The 19,775-nt window shown below is 40.5% G+C and overlaps 1 protein-coding gene across 1 annotated transcript; it reads left to right on the top strand.

The window, feature by feature from the left end:
• The first annotated feature begins 464 nt into the window (after positions 1-464).
• LOC310864085 (myosin heavy chain, fast skeletal muscle-like) lies at positions 465-19,422 on the top strand. The gene is made up of 42 exons (XM_083772633.1): positions 465-485; positions 997-1,043; positions 2,500-2,718; positions 2,812-2,955; positions 3,127-3,283; positions 3,378-3,405; positions 3,499-3,610; positions 3,747-3,839; positions 3,924-3,987; positions 4,112-4,210; positions 5,175-5,278; positions 5,414-5,552; positions 5,805-5,923; positions 7,757-7,906; positions 8,000-8,170; positions 8,543-8,730; positions 8,915-9,030; positions 9,285-9,349; positions 9,616-9,703; positions 10,045-10,162; positions 10,248-10,371; positions 10,465-10,601; positions 10,931-11,186; positions 12,382-12,624; positions 12,827-13,003; positions 13,569-13,714; positions 13,804-13,894; positions 13,988-14,377; positions 14,723-14,849; positions 15,000-15,118; positions 15,206-15,402; positions 15,757-15,940; positions 16,074-16,239; positions 16,392-16,516; positions 16,658-16,966; positions 17,072-17,275; positions 17,361-17,486; positions 18,188-18,358; positions 18,442-18,546; positions 18,672-18,767; positions 18,948-19,076; positions 19,178-19,422. Exons 3-42 carry the CDS (start codon positions 2,512-2,514, stop codon positions 19,193-19,195), a joined length of 5,802 nt encoding a protein of 1,933 aa, XP_083628759.1. The 5' UTR covers positions 465-485; positions 997-1,043; positions 2,500-2,511; the 3' UTR covers positions 19,196-19,422.
• The last annotated feature ends 353 nt before the right edge of the window (positions 19,423-19,775 follow it).

Raw genomic sequence — 19,775 nt, 5'->3', positions numbered from 1 at the left:
AAAGCTTAAGTTTCCTCCTGAGATTACCGTAAGTGCAGTGGAAGTGTGAAGCATACAATGGAAATACCAGTGGTGTAAAGTTAACTAAGTACATTTACTCAAGTAATGGACAATTTTGATGTAGCCCACTTTTACTTACAACTCTCACTGAATATTAAACTAATGTATCTGACAAGTCATGCTGTGATGATTATACCAAACCAGGCACCCCACCACCTGCCAATTTAGCTATTTTTATGTCATAGCCACTGGCATGGTATGGCACACATTTGACTCATAAAAAACCTCATACATTTACAAGATGCACTATCCAGTATCATGGGAATGGTTTGACCATAATGCAATGCAATGCAATGTCAACAAGAACACCATTAAAGGCCATTCCTACATTTACTTTCTGCATAGCATGCAATTAGCAACTCATATAAGCCTGCTGAGGCGGGCGACACACGGACCCACTGCAGAGGTGTTCAGCGTTTCATTTGGTGAGTGAGACTTCATCTGTCTAATAGTCCTACTAATGTGTTAGATATCTAAGCTATATGTTAGCTGATCCTAATCATATAAACCAGACATGTTATGCATGTAATGTCAGCTACTGGAGTTATTATTATTAATTACAATTATTTTACTTGAGTACAGTTTGGCTAGTGTATACCCATGCACCTCTGAATGTAACCTTAATTCTAATAATTCATACAATGGAATTAAAGTGTATTAGAAACGGAGAAAAAAAGTCTAGCATTGCCTCAGTACAAAAAAATAAATAATAATAACAAACAAACAAATGAAAAGAAGTGAATGGGCAAGCATCATTTCATTTCATTGCATGCAGTGATAATATTGGATGGAATGGATCACTCTTTTCAGATGTGGAACTAATGAGTAATTAAAAAATGTCTCTCATGAAGTGCTGTGCGGCAAGAATGAACAATATAGGATTCATATAATACTAAATCATTCAACTCAAAATTATGTTTTTTCCCCCACACTTAGGACTTGTACTGCACTCAAGGTTTCACTGCTACTGGTAGAGGGGAAAAGTGAGTGTTCATAATTTTTCTATTAAACCTAGCATAGTCCTTGATCTGCTCAGATGTCAAGTCAGCAAAGGCGTCAACACCATCTATTGTCTGTCTATAGAAAGGCATACCAGCACACACTTTTATTGTCTCCACCAGGCGGAAGGCATGGGGAGAGAGTATGTTTTGCACTCCGTCCGTGTGTGTCTGTCCGTCCGGCCTTCCTTCCGTCCGTCCGTTACCACCTAATCTCCGGCATCGTTGGCCAGATCCATGCCAAACTTTGCACACACACTCCCTGGATGCCAACGATGAACCTCTGCCCCAAATATTCCTCAACAGCCTGTTATAGCGCCACCATGAGGCCGATTTAGGCAAAACACATTTCTGTAGATTACTCGTACACATTTTACGGCTAGGCCGAGGACGACATGCCACACATTTTTATCCAAATCAGCCTCACGGTGGTGCTATAACAGGGCAATTCCTGTTTTGACCGGCTATAACTGCATCGATCTGTATACAACTTATGTATACGCACTCCCTAGAGGCCATGGAAAAACATTTGCCCAAAATCCCTCCACATCTGCCGGTTATAGCGCCACCATGAGGCCGATTTCTGCAAAACACATTGTTTATGTTAGTCGCACAGATTTCATCCAAATCTCACGCAAATCAAAACATCTGATTGATCTCTGTAGTCATGTGATCAAGACGAGTCCGAGATTTCTCAGATTCTACACTGATTGACTAAGATTGCCTTCCAAAGTTTTCAGGAGTGGCCCGTTTTGTACAAAATGCTGCACATGTCCTGCTCATCCAGAATTCTTTCCTCAGAGATGCTATGAGTGCTCTGGCTCTGCATTTCCTCAACAAAATGAAGAAAATTGTTGCAAAAACAAAAAAAACAAAGAAACATGGTTCTATTAGGGCCGATTCATACTCAAAAGTCGGTTCGGCGCTGTAGAGCCTACAATTTGACGTAATTTGAGGTTCGGGGGGGGGGGGTAACGTCCTAAAGTCGGCTCTTCGGTGCTACTGGATATTTCTGACGAGCCGAAATCATTTCGGCACTACAGTGCCGAAACAGCGTAAAATAGGAGTATGAATCGGCCCTTACTCCTAAACATTTTGCCAAACATCACACACACTCCTATCCTCATGGTGGAGACCTGTGCCCAGAAGGGCACTTTTTCAAGTTCCATTTGTTCTTTGTATATTAAAGTTTCACACCCAGTAGCAGTAACAAATGTACCGTAGGCCTTCCTCAGCATAAAATAAATACAAAATATTAAGCAGAGGAAGAGCTGAAACGTCCGTTTGTTGCTGCTGCTGGGGGTAAACCTTTAATAAATAAAAAATCCTAAATGGATAAAAAGTTAATGCTGGAATTCCTTTCTATATAGACTACCCAATATTCTTATATTGTGAACTACCCGACTGAGTGCTTGCTTCTCCTCTCCTCAAATGTCTACAGAAAGCCGCCACCATGAGTACGGACGAAGAGATGAAGCAGTACGGCAAGGCCGCCATTTATCTCCGTAAGCCAGAGAGGGAGAGAATGGAAGCTCAAACTGCGCCCTTTGATGCCAAATCTGCAGCATATGTGGCTGATAAGGGCGAGCTGTACCTCAAGTGTAAGATTTTAAGCAAGGAGGGTACACAAGTCACCGTGGAAACGCTGGACAAGAAAGAGGTAGGTGTATATAAAATCAAATAGTGGCACAGTACAACTATAATCACATTAGATTCTGATGTTGTGCTTTTATTTTAATATTTTATTTTTTAGAAAAGAACTGTCCCTGAGGCGGATGTGCACCCTATGAACCCTCCCAAGTATGACAAGATTGAGGACATGGCCATGATGACCTACCTCAGTGAAGCCTCTGTCCTGTATAACCTCAAAGAGCGTTATGCAGCATGGATGATCTATGTAAGCTTTTCTACATGTTGAGAGCAGTACACTATTTCACCTGTCAAAGAAAGAAAAACACAGAGTACAAATTACATCATCAAATGAAAAACCGTAGAAAAACAAATGCAAACAAACTCATGATTCTTAAGTTATGTTCAATGTTAATGTTCTCTCTCTTCTCCCCTTCAGACCTACTCTGGCTTGTTCTGTGCAACTGTGAACCCCTACAAGTGGCTCCCAGTGTACGACCAGGAGGTTGTAAATGCCTACAGAGGCAAGAAGCGTATTGAGGCTCCACCCCACATCTTCTCTGTCTCTGACAACGCCTTTCAGTTCATGCTGATGGGTACGTACTAGTCAGGACAATGTAAACAAATACATAACTACAATGGTTTTGTGCTGTGTATCCATGACAAAAAAAATTGCTTTACATTTTACAGATAAAGAGAACCAGTCTGTCCTGATCACGTAAGTTTCCATCATCTACTAGGCATTAAAAAAAAGAACATTGTACACAAATTCACTAAGTGCATTTATCTGAATGTATGCGTTTATAACCAGTGGAGAATCCGGTGCTGGGAAGACTGTGAACACCAAGCGTGTCATCCAGTACTTTGCAACAGCAGCAACTGCTAGTGGAGAGAAATCGGCCGCCGATAGTGGTAAAATTAAGGTACTGTATATGTACTGTATGTTTTTAACTTTAACAAAAAAAAATTGGAACATAAAGCATTTATATGAAATATAGCAATTCAATTTAAAATAATTCAGACCAAATTTTAAATTGGGCGATGTCTAAAACATTCTAGGGGTCACTGGAGGATCAGATTATTGCAGCCAATCCCTTGCTGGAGGCCTATGGTAATGCCAAGACTGTGAGGAATGACAACTCCTCTCGCTTTGTAAGTGTAAAATAATGACATTTTATGAGTAAACCTGCAATAATTCCACACGACGGATGCAACTAATTGTGCTATATCAAACAGGGTAAATTCATCAGAATCCATTTCAACAATGCGGGTAAATTGGCCAGTGCTGATATTGAGACATGTAAGTATGAAGTTCAGAGATAAGAAAATATATATTTGAGGATTACATTTTGACTTGTGTACAACCCATATAGATTATTATTATTATTATTATTATTATTAATTATGTTGTACAACCCATATAGATCTGCTGGAGAAGTCTAGAGTGACCTACCAGCTTCCTCTAGAGAGAGGTTACCATATCTTCTTCCAGATGATGACCGACCACTTACCTGGGATTATTGGTAAGGGGAATTATACTGATGATGCAGTGAGAACATAAATTAACTAGTAAAGTCGCAATTTCTTTGTGGTTGCCGCAATCGGTTACATAGGCCCCTCCCACTAATTATTCTAGCCAATTACAATGTCACGTCACCCCTGTGATCATGCGGAAGTAATTTGTAGGGGATTTATCCCCCCAAATATAAGATTTCTGCAACAAATGTTTTTTTTTTTTTTTTTGCATTTGCGGCACCCCCTGTGGATGAAAATGGAATTGCCTTTTACTCTGGGTTGATTAAACCACCCGTGACAAATTTGGGATGGATTGGAAGTTTTTTGTAAAATAGGCCCCTCCCACTAACTTTGGACGACGATTACGGCCGCACGATGCACACTATCAAAATTCTGTCTGTGTTGTTTTAATCGGATAGGTCCTCAGATCATGTGCACAAATGTTTGTGATATTTGGACATAATCTTTAGGACTCAGGAGGAGCAAAAAGTGTGTTTTGGAGAAAATTCAAAATGGCGGAAAATCTATCCTGACGTGGAGATGCGTCATGACCCAAGGAAAAATTAAATTTGATTTTACGACCTACGGTTCAAGAGTTATAAGCCAAAACATAAAGTGGGCTGTTATAGCGCCACCATATAGACGACCGATATAATTATAAGTTAATTAATTTTAATAATTATTAAGAACCTGCCCTGAATTTTTGCATTTTCCGATTCATGTCAATGGGGAAATGTAATGCACAAATACATTAATTCAATCAATTAAACATTAAACATTTCTCTTAGCAAAATACGATTCCCGATGAAGCCGGTCAAGTGTGTGCCATGAAAACTGTGGGATAAGTAGTGAACCAAAGTTTAGGGTTACTCTAGAAATAAGTAAAAAAATAAAGTGTTACCATTACTAGTCTGGTTGAACCACACTAATGAATAGAAACACATGTTCACACTTTTTTTTATCCCTTCTCAGAAAGTTGTCTCATCACCAACAACCCATACGACTTCCCGTTGATCAGCATGGGTCAGATCACTGTGGCCAGCATTGATGACAAAGTCGAGTTGGAGGCTACAGATGTAAATGGACATTATTTCACATTGCAGTTGCTCTGCAAAATAAATTTTCTACAGCAGTGGTTTTCAGGCCATGATCTCCCAAAATAATCCTATTTAAACTGGATTGCTAATATAATGCTTAATCTCAATCTTCAGGATGCTATTGACATCCTGGGCTTCAACGCTGAGGAGAAAGCGGCCATCTACAAGTTCACCGGTGCAGTGATGCATCATGGGGTGTTGACCTTCAAACAGAAGCAGCGTGAGGAACAGGCGGAGCCAGACGGCACGGAGGGTAAGTTGCATCTTCAACAAAAAAATGGATTTCAAAAGAACTAAGCTAAATATATTTTCAATATATTGTCATTATTTATTTATATTATACTGTTTATACTGAAGGTTATTTGGTTTACCTAAATGGTCCTAGATTACTAGCTGTATGCATTCAATGTATTACCAATTGTGTTTAACTTTCTTAAATCGCACTCTGGATTAAGCGTCTGCTAAATGCCTGAATCGTAAATTGCAAATTGTATGATCATTTCAGTGGCTGACAAGATCTGCTACCTGTTGGGTCTGAACTCAGCGGATATGCTTAAGGCATACTGCTACCCCAGAGTTAAAGTGGGAAATGAATATGTCACTAAAGGACAAACTGTGCCACAGGTGAGTAAAGTTACATTATTTCCATGTTCTGATTTCATACACACCTTATAAGTTGTGTCCAGACTGTTTTAAATCATTATTAAAATGATCATCCAACATTATTGTCTCAGCCAGGCTGAAGGCGAGGTAGAGATTATGTTTTGCACCATGTCTGTGTGTCTCTGAGCAGCTATTCTCAGGCACTGTTTGGCCGCGAAACTATGCATGCACACTCCCTGGATCGGTGGATCCCAGAGCAGAACCTCTGCCCCAAAACATCATGCAAACCGGTACACAGTATCTCTATATCCATTAACCCTCTAAGACCGGATTCATTTCTACTTGCAAAAAAGAGATTTCAAACTTACTACTACTTTGTACTACTAGGAATTAGGTTAAAAAAAATGTAAAAAAAAAATGAAAAAAGAAAGTTTGATGAAAATGTTATGCACATTATATAATAATTATATAACAATATAATAAATTAATAATTTACATTTGGGGGATATCTTTCACAATAATGAATAAAACATGTTCTAGACATTCTAATGATCACAAAAAAAACATATATTACAATTATTTTACTTACTTTTATTAGGGTTAAAGGTCAAAAGTCATAGGTTAATTTGTGTGAATTTCAGCCTCTGTGGGGGGTATTTATATGCAAATATCATGACCAATGGCATTGCAATGGCATTGCAATGAACATCACTGATGATGTTTAGGTGAAAAAAGAACAGCAAGAAAATAATAATTAGGTAATTAATTACAATTAAATTGTTGCTATAAAGCAACGCTGGGTCTTAAACTGAACAAAATGCATGAACGCAGTGTGCAATTTCTGTGAAATTTTGCACGCATATTCCCATACAGCCGAGGAAGTAATGCCACTTGAAACATTTCAAATCAGCCTCATGGTGGCACTATAACAGGCCGATTTGCATTTTTACAGGTAACTGCACTGATTTGCTTAAAACTTTGACCAATGCCAAGGAAAAACCTTTGCCCTGCATTTTTGCTACAAAAACAACAGCACACTGCAGAAACATGTGCAGTTCCAAGTACCTCTACTGACATGTTTGGCGCCTGCTGGCCTAGTGGTCCAGGACAGGCGCATGCCACATATCTAGGCTCTGCCCGTAGTGCGTTGTGTGTCTGAGTCCTGTTCATGACGACGTTTGGTCCATGTTTTTCACGGTCTCTCTCTCCCTCTTTCCTGTCCATCTTCACTTGTATCTATCAATGAAGGCAAACAAGCAAAAAACAAATCTTTTAAAAAAACATATAAAAAAAACTATATATATATATATATATATATATATATATATACACAGTATATATGACTACACCTTGTGTATAGACTAGGGTATGCGCGTGACATAATCATCAAACCCGGAAGTTATGCAGGAATGTCTACTAAGTGGCAAAAAACTACTTTCTGGCCTTGACAGCCAAATAGAGAAGTTGTATTTGATTGCATTTAACTGACTGTCACTCACTGTGCCACTCGATTTGCCATTCACTTTATGCATGTGCATACCCTCTATTGTGTATCCAACCCTAAAACCGATCCCGCTCACTCAGATCAGCTAACACAGGGAAGCTGTCAACCTTCCCTAAAGCTCTCGGGAGAGACTCTTCTCCCTTCTGGCTCTCAAACTTTTGGAATAAACTTTCCATTGCAGTTAGAACTGCAGACAAACTCAGAATCTTCCACCGTAATCTGAAGAGTCACCTCTTCAGACTCCACCCTAGGCGTAGCACTTGGTCTAGCCTTGAAAACCTTGCAGGCTTATGCAAAGGCTAGAATTGCTTAAATTGTGTAATTCACTATAATGTTCTTATTTCCTTTAGACAATGAACTCAGTCAGTGCCTTGGCCAAGTCCATCTATGAGAAGCTGTTCTTGTGGATGGTCATTAAGATCAACGGGATGCTGGACACCAAGCAGCAGAGAAACTTCTACATTGGTGTGCTGGACATCGCTGGTTTTGAAATCTTTGATGTAAGCATGGACTTGTTTTAAGTTGGAGACTAAATATTTTTGTCACAGTTACACATTTACAAGAGATTGGGCTAATGATATTTCCTCTCACAGTTCAACACCCTGGAGCAGCTGTGCATCAACTTCACCAATGAGAAACTGCAACAGTTTTTCAACCACACCATGTTTGTTCTGGAACAAGAAGAATACATGAAAGAGGGAATTCCCTGGGATCTCGTTGACTTCGGCATGGACTTGGCTATCTGCATTGAGCTCATTGAGAAGGTAGGTACTGTACATGGACTTGGCTGCCTGCAATTGATCTGAATACATTCACTGTTGCATTGAGCTGATTGAGAAGGTATAGAATTATTAATAGTATAGCGTATTATATTATTATGTATTGCTATGGACTTAGGTATCAGCATTGCGTTCATTGAAGGTATACAATTATTTTGTGCTTTAATGGACATAATGTACACACACACACACACACACACACACACACACACACGCGCGCGCGCGCGCGCGCGCACACACACACACACACACACACACACACACACACACACACACACACAAACACAACACACATATTTATTTTTGTCATTGGCACTAAGCTTTTGTTGATTTGTCTCTTTTATCTCCTTCCCAAAGCCCTTGGGCATCTTCTCCAGCCTTGAAGAGCAGTGCATGTTCCCAAAAGCTACAGACAAAAGTTTTGCAGAGAAGTTGATTGACCTGCATCTGGGGAAGAACAAGGCCTTTGAGAAACCCAAGCCTGGTAAAGGCAAGGGTGAGGCTCACTTCTCCCTGGTCCACTATGCTGGAACTGTGGACTACAGGTGAACAGAACCCTATAGTATGCATATATGCACTCTATATATAATTATACATTATATAATATAATATAACCGGAACTGTGGACTACAGTTTTCGATTAATTGAGTATGGAGGACCCCAATGGAAACAAGCGATAGGCTTTTGTTAAAAAACTGTTAATAAAGTATTCAATTAATCAATCAACAGCATCACAGGATGGCTAGAGAAGAACAAGGATCCTCTCAACGACTCTGTGGTGCAGCTGTACCAGAAGTCTACAGTGAAGCTGCTCTGTGTGTTATATCCCCCACCTGAGCCTGAAGGTATGTTTATTACAACTGGTTTGGAGCATTTAGCATATTGGGAACTGGAGTTATGGCTGTACCCCAGCCAATAGGAACACAAAGGGGGCGGGACAACAGCAAATTAATATAGGACAATAATATAATGTGTTCTATCCCCCACCTAAGCCTGAAGGTATTGTTATATCAATACTATAAACATTCAGAAACTGACAAGAAGGGAAGCATTTTCATTCTATATAACTAATGATAACTCATGATTCTAATATAAACAGATAATACCAAGAAGGGAGGCAAGAAGAAGGGTGGTTCCATGCAGACTGTGTCTAGTGCTTTCAGGGTAATAATATCTTTTCATTATTATCAACATATATCCCTGTAAGAATGAAGCGCTATTATTATCAACATTATATATCCATGTAAAAAATAGTCTTTAAATGTTGGAATTAAAGTTTGAAATAGGGTTTATGTCGTTAAAGTATGTTTTTAAAAACAATCTAAATCTGCAAAGTAAGTAGTATCTAAAGAGTTCAAATAAGTATAGTGGAAGAAAAACTACAACATTCTATCACTTTTGACTAATTATAAACCTTTATGTCTCAATAGGCAAACTTGCAGTTGCTGATGACCAACTTGAGGAGCACACATCCTCACTTTGTGCGTTGCCTGATTCCCAACGAGTCCAAGACTCCAGGTAAACAGAAAAGAAACATTTGACGCCTTATCAATTCTCTTCTAGAGGCCCTAAGGAAGACCTTGTATGCGGAAAAGGCTTTCGACCAGGTGGAATATTCATACTTGTTCTCAGTGATGGAAAGATTTGACATTGGAGATAGGTTCATTACTTGGATTAGGCTATTGTACAGCAACCCCACTGCATCTAGGAGACTGACTAACCAGACACTGTCCTCACAATTTGCTTTAGCCCTAGGGCCTATATTTCTATTTTGGTTGACTCGTTTTGACTCATTAAATGCAACTTTGGCCAGTGCGTAACTATTTTGTTGTAATAATAATGAAGCAACATATTTACAGGATTGATGGAGAACTTCCTGGTCATCCACCAGCTGAGGTGTAATGGTGTGCTGGAGGGCATCAGAATTTGTAGAAAGGGCTTCCCAAGCAGAATCCCCTATGCTGACTTCAAGCAGAGGTATCAATTCCTTTTTCCAGCAGCTTTTAGTTCCAAACGTATTAACGGGAGGCATGCAAAATGACCATGAACTTCTGCTAAACAGATACAAAGTACTGAACGCCAGCGCATGTCCCGAAGGCGCGTTCATGGACAACAAGAAGGCATCTGAGAAGCTGCTTGGGTCCATTGACGTACCTGTTGATGATTACAGGTTTGGACACACCAAGGTAAACACACTCCCAATCTGGTTTAACATAATGGACAGAGGACTAAAATAGATTTATATAGTTTAGTTACAATGTTTGTGACATTGTATTCAGGTGTTCTTCAAAGCTGGTCTGCTGGGTGTCCTTGAAGAGATGCGAGATGAAAAGCTGGCTGCTCTGGTCGGCATGACTCAGGCAATCGCAAGGGGTTACATCATGAGGAAGGAGTATGTCAAGATGACGGCTAGGAGGTACTTTGAAAACATCTATTCAATAAAAGAAATAAAGTGTCAAATCATTGTAATAATATAGCAAATATTGTAGAGCAAGCTTTTGATGATGGTGGCAAGGAAAAATCTCCTTAATAAACAGCAGAAGAAACCTCTAGCAGAATCAGGCTATAGGATGGGGGGGTCATCCTGCATTTACATTGCGGCGGTTAACAACAATAATACCAACAGCAATAATAACAACAACAATAGTACAACTATAATGACACAATTATATAATAACAGCCTGCAGGCGTATTACATGGAAACCCTCAATCTACATTTCAATCATGATCCACTGTTGTCCACAGAGAGGCCATTTACAGCATCCAGTTCAACGTCCGCTCATTCGTCAATGTGAAAAGCTGGCCATGGATGATGGTCTACTACAAGATCAAGCCTCTCTTGCAGAGTGCTGAGACTGAGAAGGAACTGCAGAACATGAAGGAGAACTATGAAAAGATGAAGACTGACCTGGCCACTGCCCAGGCCTCGAAGAAGACACTGGAAGAGAAATTGATAGCTGTGGTGCAGGAGAAGAATAACCTTGCAGCATCATCGGCATCAGTAAGTAGCTACACTTGTACAGGAAATGTTGCTAATATTTCATATTGTTTATCATCTTAAAGGGCAAGACCACTTTTTTGAGTTTTAAGTTGTATAATCACGTTGCCATGATGTAACTCAAAGGTGGACAAGAAATCAAAAATAATTGCTCCATTGATTAGAAATTGATAATTCTAAATATTCTCCTCGTTGACTTACATTGTACGCTGAAAGAGCTCTCAAAGTCACTCTTTTAAATGAACACAAACAATATTGATTCAGACAATATAGAGCATCACCAAACCCAGTACTGTTTTTGTTTTTAATAATAATGTTAACTTCCTGTTGAATTTACTATTTGAAGATCTGGATCTGGATCCACGGATCCAGTCCGGGTTTTCTTCCTAATGGGATTATACATTTTATTTAAAAAAAACTAACAGAACTGGGTTTGGTGATGCTCTATATTGTCTGAATCAGCTTTGTTTGTTTGTTTACGTACTCTAAGAGTGACTTTGAGAGCTGCAGCTCCAGTGTCCTCTCCTCCTTCAGTGACTTTGTGAGCTGTCTCAGTGTACAATGTAAGTCAATGAGGAGAATATTTTGAATGATCAATTTCTAATTACTAGAGCAATTCTTTTTTATTTCTTGTCCACATTTGGAGAACATCATGATGGCAAGGTAAATACACAACCCAACCCTCTACCAAAGTGATATTGCCCTTTAAATATTTTATCTAAAGTAGAATGTATGATAAGAGTCGACCACCAGGCATTCTCTGCCATGGTATACATTGCAGACCATGGCAGAGAATGCCTGGTGGTCGAACGGCTGTTCAGTACAAGGGCCTGACCCAATTTGACATTCTTCTGTGGGGAGGGTGAATTTGAATATGCAACTGCTATTCACCCACGCACTACTATAGTATATCCTTTTGAAGGAGGTTGATACACTACTATATTATATCCTTTTGGAGGAGTTTGATTAGTTTGAGCATTAGTCCGACATGCGGGAACAACGGTCGGACTACAACTCAAACATGTGCTGCTCCCGTGATTGCGGTTGTGGTTATGTTAGGGATAGAGGTAGGTGGTCAGTCTAATGACCGTTGGACCAAAACACGTGTCGGAACTTAGCACTGCACCCCTCCAGCTTCTTCCTTGTCCTCACCTCACCCAGAACAAATGCTGACAAATTCATTTTCATTGACAACTAGGGAGACGAGGCTCTGAATGATGCTGAGGAGAGATGTGAAGGTCTTATTAAAAGTAAGATCCAGTTGGAGGCAAAGCTCAAAGAGACGACCGAGAGACTGGAGGACGAGGAGGAGATCAATGCAGAACTGACTGCCAAGAAGAGAAAGCTGGAGGATGAATGCTCTGAGCTCAAGAAGGACATTGATGACCTGGAGCTCACCTTGGCCAAAGTGGAGAAGGAGAAACACGCCACTGAAAACAAGGTATAGATTATACTCAAGAGCATACACTCTAGTCACAGATTTGTAAGGGTCAATCTATACTGTCAAAGTTACAGACTTGTAAGGGTCAATTCAGAACCCCCCTCCCCTAAAGGAACCCTGAGTATCCCTGGAATCCACTTTGAAAAGTACTGATTGAATTTGATCCATTCTATGACAACACATTATGTTTTGCTTCTATCAGGTGAAGAACCTGACTGAGGAGATGGCGTCTCAGGATGAGAGCGTCGCTAAGCTGACCAAGGAGAAAAAAGCCCTCCAAGAGGCCCATCAGCAAACCCTGGATGACCTGCAGGCAGAGGAGGACAAAGTCAACACTCTGACCAAGGCCAAGACCAAGCTGGAGCAGCAAGTTGACGATGTGAGTTTACCAAAGGGAATCAGATGTTTTTAATTTAAAGATGGAGTGCAGTGATTTTTTTTCCACCCTAAAACATGATCATCAGGTACTATTATTATATGAGGTGGACAATTCTTTCCCCAAAAAGTGTACAGTATTTGTTAAAATGTTGTTTTTATGTGGACACGCCCACCAGTTAAGTATGCCTGGTTTGCGGTGTTGGGTGGTGATCCACCTGAACTGAAGCCACAGCTGTTATTGGATGATAAAGAGGGAGGGGTTAGGGGAGGGGATGATTTTGTGATGTTACTATATCACTGTTTTTTCATTGGCACGTTTGACTGTCAAGGTTTCAGCCTCCAGGAAGAAACCCTAAATACAAAGGGAAGACATCATTGCAACCTTGAACCTTGCACATAACAACCACACCAAGGGGTCTAATGAAGTACTGTCACCTTATAAACACATGAAAAACTGGAAAAGATACAAATATCACGGCACTCCATCTTTAATATTATATGTTTATTACTTACTTACGTATGTTTATTGTTGTACTGATTAATAAGAACAATACATTGTTGTGCAGTTGGAAGGTTCTCTGGAGCAAGAGAAGAAGCTCCGCATGGACCTGGAGAGAGCCAAGAGAAAGCTTGAGGGTGATCTGAAACTGGCCCAGGAATCCGTCATGGACCTGGAAAATGACAAGCAGCAATCTGATGAGAAGATAAAGAAGTAATGTGCACCAACATATGAAATGTCTGTAATGAGAGAAACCACCTGCAGAATGATGCTAAAATATGACTATTGACTGTATTCATCAGGAAGGACTTTGAAGTAAGCCAGCTTCTGAGTAAGATTGAGGATGAACAATCTTTGGGGGCCCAGCTGCAGAAGAAGATCAAAGAACTCCAGGTATTTTTATTTTCTGTAAAATCATTAATAATAAGTAGGCCTAAGTGTGAATGGTTATTTTCAGTTGTTAATCTAACATCATTCATTTGAAAGGCTCGTATTGAAGAACTGGAGGAGGAGATCGAGGCAGAGCGTGCCGCTCGTGCCAAAGTGGAGAAGCAGAGAGCCGATCTCTCCAGGGAACTTGAAGAGATCAGTGAGAGGCTGGAGGAGGCTGGAGGCGCCACCGCTTCTCAGATCGAGATGAACAAGAAGCGCGAGGCTGAGTTCCAGAAGCTGCGTCGTGACCTTGAAGAGTCCACCCTGCAGCATGAGGCCACTGCTTCTGCTCTCCGTAAGAAACAGGCCGACAGTGTGGCGGAACTTGGTGAACAGATCGACAACCTCCAGAGAGTCAAGCAGAAACTGGAGAAGGAGAAGAGTGAATATAAGATGGAGATCGATGACCTGTCCAGCAACATGGAGGCTGTTGCTAAGGCAAAGGTATGATGAAATGCCGTGGTATAATATCATTCTTGAGACAAAATAAGGTGTTTAAAGTTAAATTAAATACTCAAATTTTAAAACTGATAGTTTCACATGGCATTAAAAGGCAGTCTTTATAGCTCAGATTTAACAGTGGGAATGTTTAAAACAAGTAATCTTGTGAACGAGTATGGTGATTGCAAACTCTAAATGTTATGAAGCTGTTAAGATAGTGTTGGGTAAGGAAACCATACAGTTATAAACCGGAGGGCGGGATTATAGACTCCATCGATTGGCTTTGCTTTATCAAAGAAATGAACCTATCTGAAAAAAAAGATGATTGAACATAATGTTCGTTTCCAGGGAAATCTTGAGAAGATGTGCCGCACCCTTGAGGATCAACTTAGTGAAATCAAGGCCAAGAGTGATGAAAACGTTCGCCAGATCAATGATATCGGTGCTCAGAGAGCAAGACTGTTGACAGAGAACGGTAAATGTTAATTTAATCATAAATCATTTGTCTACATGGTTTGTCGATGGTAAATTGACGCTATTAGAGATAATGCTTTTGATCCACAGTGATTCCAGGACCGATGATATGTTTGAAATGTTTGAAATTAATATTCAAATGTCTAATTAGGTGAGTTTGGTCGTCAACTGGAAGAGAAAGAAGCTCTGGTCTCTCAGCTCACAAGAGGCAAGCAGGCCTTCACCCAACAGATTGAGGAGTTGAAGAGACTTGTTGAAGAGGAGGTTAAGGTGAGGAACAGATTATTTTCCCTTTTAGTTTCATAATCTTTGTCATTTCATTCAGCTGACATTGTTTTTTCTATTTTCTTCTGGCAGGCAAAGAATGCCCTTGCTCATGCTGTGCAATCAGCTCGCCATGACTGTGACCTTCTGAGGGAGCAGTTTGAGGAGGAGCAGGAGGCGAAGGCAGAGCTGCAGCGTGGAATGTCAAAGGCCAACGCTGAGGTGTGTCAGTGGAGGAGCAAGTATGAGACTGATGCTGTCCAACGCACTGAGGAGCTGGAGGAGGCCAAGTAAGTCAGCAGTGTTTTTACCATAGAGTTATACCGGTATATAAACTAGAGAGCGGACAGCCCCCACTATTAATTTCAATTCCCAGATGCTCTGGGGGCTCGGTTTTACACTGTCAGGGTACCACTATGCCTGTCTCACAATCGCAATTATCTGAGATAATCGCTTGAGATTAAAATAATTCTAAATGGGCATAATCGTGATATTCATTTCAATGTCAAAATGTAAAAATAAAAAAAAATCAGAAAGAGTGGAATTATCAGATCTACAAGGTCAAAACGCATCACACGTAGGCTCCACTCACTATACAAAACATTTCCCACAATAATCGAATTCCATTGAAAACTGATCAACAGGAAGAAGCTCGCCCAGCGTCTTCAGGAGGCTGAGGAGCAAATCGAGGCTGTGAATTCCAAGTGCGCCTCTCTGGAGAAGACCAAACAGAGACTCCAGGGTGAAGTGGAAGACCTCATGATTGATGTGGAGAGGGCCAATGGTTTGGCTTCCAACCTCGACAAGAAACAGAGGAACTTCGATAAGGTGCTTTGACGTACATTATTACAAAATAGTTTTTGTGTCCTTAAAGTGGGGTAAATGCCACATTTCATTACAAATGGTGTGCCGGTCCTTAAAGTGGAGGTAAATGACACATTTCATTACAAATTGTATGCAGGTCCTGGCAGAATGGAAGCAGAAATTTGAAGAGGGACAGGCAGAACTGGAGGGAGCTCAGAAAGAGGCTCGTTCTCTCAGCACTGAGTTGTTTAAGATGAAGAATTCCTACGAGGAGTCTCTGGACCAACTGGAGACCATGAAGCGTGAAAACAAGAACCTGCAACGTACGTTTTCAGATCATTCTTTTAAGAGCAACAAAAACTTAAAATAAACAGATCAAATGGTGGATCAGGCTACAACTTTATTAAAATGCAATTTGCAAAAATGCAAAAACAAAATATTTGCTGACTGATTAATTACTTTCAATCCACTGCAGAGGAGATCTCAGACTTGACTGAACAGATCGGTGAGACTGGAAAGAGCATCCATGAGCTGGAGAAGTCCAAGAAGCAGACAGAGACAGAGAAGTCAGAGATCCAGACAGCCCTGGAGGAAGCAGAGGTAATAAATAAAATACAGACATCTATAACCTAAAGTTTTATTTATTTCAATATGTTTTACATTCAAACAGTGTAGCAGTATATTGATGGATGTTATATTAAAAAAAGTCCTACAACCTTTTGATCCTGTATTGCATTTCAGGGTACTCTGGAGCACGAGGAGTCCAAGATTCTCCGTGTCCAGCTGGAGCTCAACCAGATCAAGGGTGAGGTGGACAGGAAGCTGGCAGAGAAGGATGAAGAGATGGAGGGGATCAAGAGGAACAGCCAGAGGGTGGTTGACTCCATGCAGAGCACTCTGGATTCTGAGGTCAGGAGCAGAAATGATGCCCTTAGAATCAAGAAGAAGATGGAGGGAGACCTGAACGAGATGGAGGTTCAGCTGAGTCACGCCAACCGCCAGGCTTCTGAGGCCCAGAAGCAGCTGAGGAACGTTCAGGGACAGCTTAAGGTGCAAAACATATTTAGACACATCTTCAAACAATGGAACTGCTTTGAACAAATCACATTCTGATGTTTCTCTTATCGTGACCACATCAAATGTGATTTATTTTAGGATGCCCAAGTGCACCTTGATGATGCTTGCAGAGGCCAAGAAGATTTCAAGGAGCAAGCTGCTATGGTGGAGCGTAGGAACGGCCTAATGGTCGCTGAGATCGAGGAGCTGAGAGTGGCTGTGGAACAGACAGAGAGAGGCCGCAAAGTGGCTGAGCAAGAACTGGTGGATGCCAGTGAGCGCGCTGGACTGTTGCACTCTCAGGTAAGTCAATGGAAAAACTCAACAAGATATTTTTTAACATACAACTCATTCATACTTGCATTGCTAAACTGAATCTTTATTTTAGAACACAAGCCTTGCGAACACCAAGAAGAAACTTGAAACCGACCTGATCCAGGTCCAAGGTGAAGTGGATGACAGTGTTTCAGAAGCAAGGAATGCTGAGGACAAGGCCAAGAAAGCCATCACTGATGTAAGTTAGGAGCTCTGCCTCTTATCCAATATACCAGGACAATTAGACATCCTTATGGCATGCTTAATTATTACAATTGAGAGAATTCCACACCCACATTCCTTTGTGTCGGTTGGCGACACAGAGGTGGCGAGTCGGCGACATACATTTTATTTCTGTTCAGAAGTTCTTTCAGTACTGTACCTTCATGATGCTCAGTGACATCATAGAGGGCAGGTTTGTTTCCCTGACCACATCCCTGTTTTTTAATTAGTGTTTGGGTGAATTTCACCCCTGTTTAGTGAGAGAGTGATCCCACAATGGGCTTTTGATTTTCTTTTTCTTTTTTGCTATTCTTTTCACTGGATCATTCTCACATGTCCCAGGAATGGGTGGACCAAAGGAGAAGTTCCCAGCTCCATTATTAACACAAAAACAGAAATTAGGAATCTAATTCTAATTTAAATCTAATTTTGAAAAGCCACATTTCCAGTCTACCAGAAGTAGTATTAACCTAGGAAGCTGAACGGAGCCTGGACAGGCCTTGTTTACAACATGAATCCATGTTTTTCACAGGTTTTGCCCCCCTATGATGTTGTTGTTTCCTCTGGTCTTATGACCACGATTAGTATCTGTTTATTACCCTATTATTACCTGTTATATTACAAGATATTTTCTCGCAGTCAACATGTGAATTTATATAAATTTTATCTTCTTTCCAGGCTGCTATGATGGCCGAGGAGCTGAAGAAGGAGCAGGACACCAGCTCTCACCTGGAGAGGATGAAGAAGAACCTGGAGGTCACAGTCAAGGACCTGCAGCACCGTCTGGATGAGGCTGAGAACCTGGCTATGAAGGGAGGCAAGAAGCAGCTCCAGAAACTGGAGTCTAGGGTAAGATGTGGTTTACTTCAACACAGCTTATAGTCAATGAAATAAGAATAAGTAATTTCATAGTGCATAATTCCTTTGTGAAGGTGCGTGAACTGGAGGGAGAGGTCGACAATGCACAGAGAGGTGGAGCAGACGCTATTAAAGGTGTCCGCAAGTACGAGAGGAGAGTAAAGGAGCTGACATACCAGGTACTGTACAGTATATCATGTTCACTTAAATATCCATCATGCCACTAACTAAATGAATAGATTGCATGAACTACAAAATACAAATACAAAGAACTATAAATGTCATAAATTCACTCTCACTTCAGACTGAAGAGGACAAGAAGAATGTTGCCAGGCTTCAGGATCTGGTAGACAAACTGCAGATGAAGGTGAAGGGCTACAAGAGGCAGGCTGAGGAAGCGGTAAGACAATATACATCTTTAGTTGTGTTCGCCATTGGCAGAGTGTTGTGAAATAATAACACTAACATGAACATTAGCCACAACCACACTTTACAGTTTTTCTGAAATTGTCTTGCTTGGACTGTAAGGTGCTCTTTTCAAATATTGAAGCTTTGAACCATCTCTATCATAATATTGTAGGAGGAAGCAGCCAACACTCACCTGTCTAAGTGCAGAAAGGTTCAGAATGAGCTAGAGGAGGCAGAGGAGCGTGCTGACATCGCTGAATCCCAGGTCAACAAGATGAGAACTAAAAGTCGTGACTCTAAGGTAAATGCATGTGTTGTGCAATATCAAGGTTTATTATGTTGGCTGTCTAAGATGAAAAAAAAATCATGTTAAATATCTAATAATATACTCCTATTTTACAGGGAAAGGATGCTGAATAATAAGTTCTACAATACAACTCACCATAAAAACTCGTCATAAAATATGACCCTGTGGTGGACACTAGGGATCTCACCTCATATTGATCACTGGCTGGGTGGTAACGGGAGGATGTAGGAAGTGACAAAGGGAAGTGATGTGCCTGTGTATTGTTTGTTGGAAGTAAAGTTGTATTGAAAAAGTCATAAAATGACCCATTGTATTCAATAAAGGTGGCAGAAAAAAATAATGTGTTGTTTCTTGTATTCATTACTTCATCAATCACTTTGTATTGTCAGGTTTGTCAGAGTATTCTGGTTCCAATTAACTCACACGTCCACTATACTATTTTGTAAAACCATTGCAAAGATAAATAAATCTTTCCTCTTCTACGGATTTGAACCTGGTTTCCTGTGTGTTGTGCTGAAATGTTACCATTGATCTAATAGAGCTGCTTGCTTGCTAAATAAATTGAATCTTGACCAAAATTCATATCAGATTCTGTGTCTAGTTGAGACGTGACCTTTGACAAGATCTAAATGTCTCAATAGAAAAGCAGGGAGATTAATGCTGCCTACGACCCCAAATATATAAGTTATCTTG

Source organism: Protomyctophum parallelum (assembly GCF_964188405.1).
Source record: "Protomyctophum parallelum genome assembly, chromosome: 9".
NCBI lineage: Eukaryota > Metazoa > Chordata > Actinopteri > Myctophiformes > Myctophidae > Protomyctophum > Protomyctophum parallelum.
This window is presented reverse-complemented; position numbering and strand designations above follow the sequence as displayed.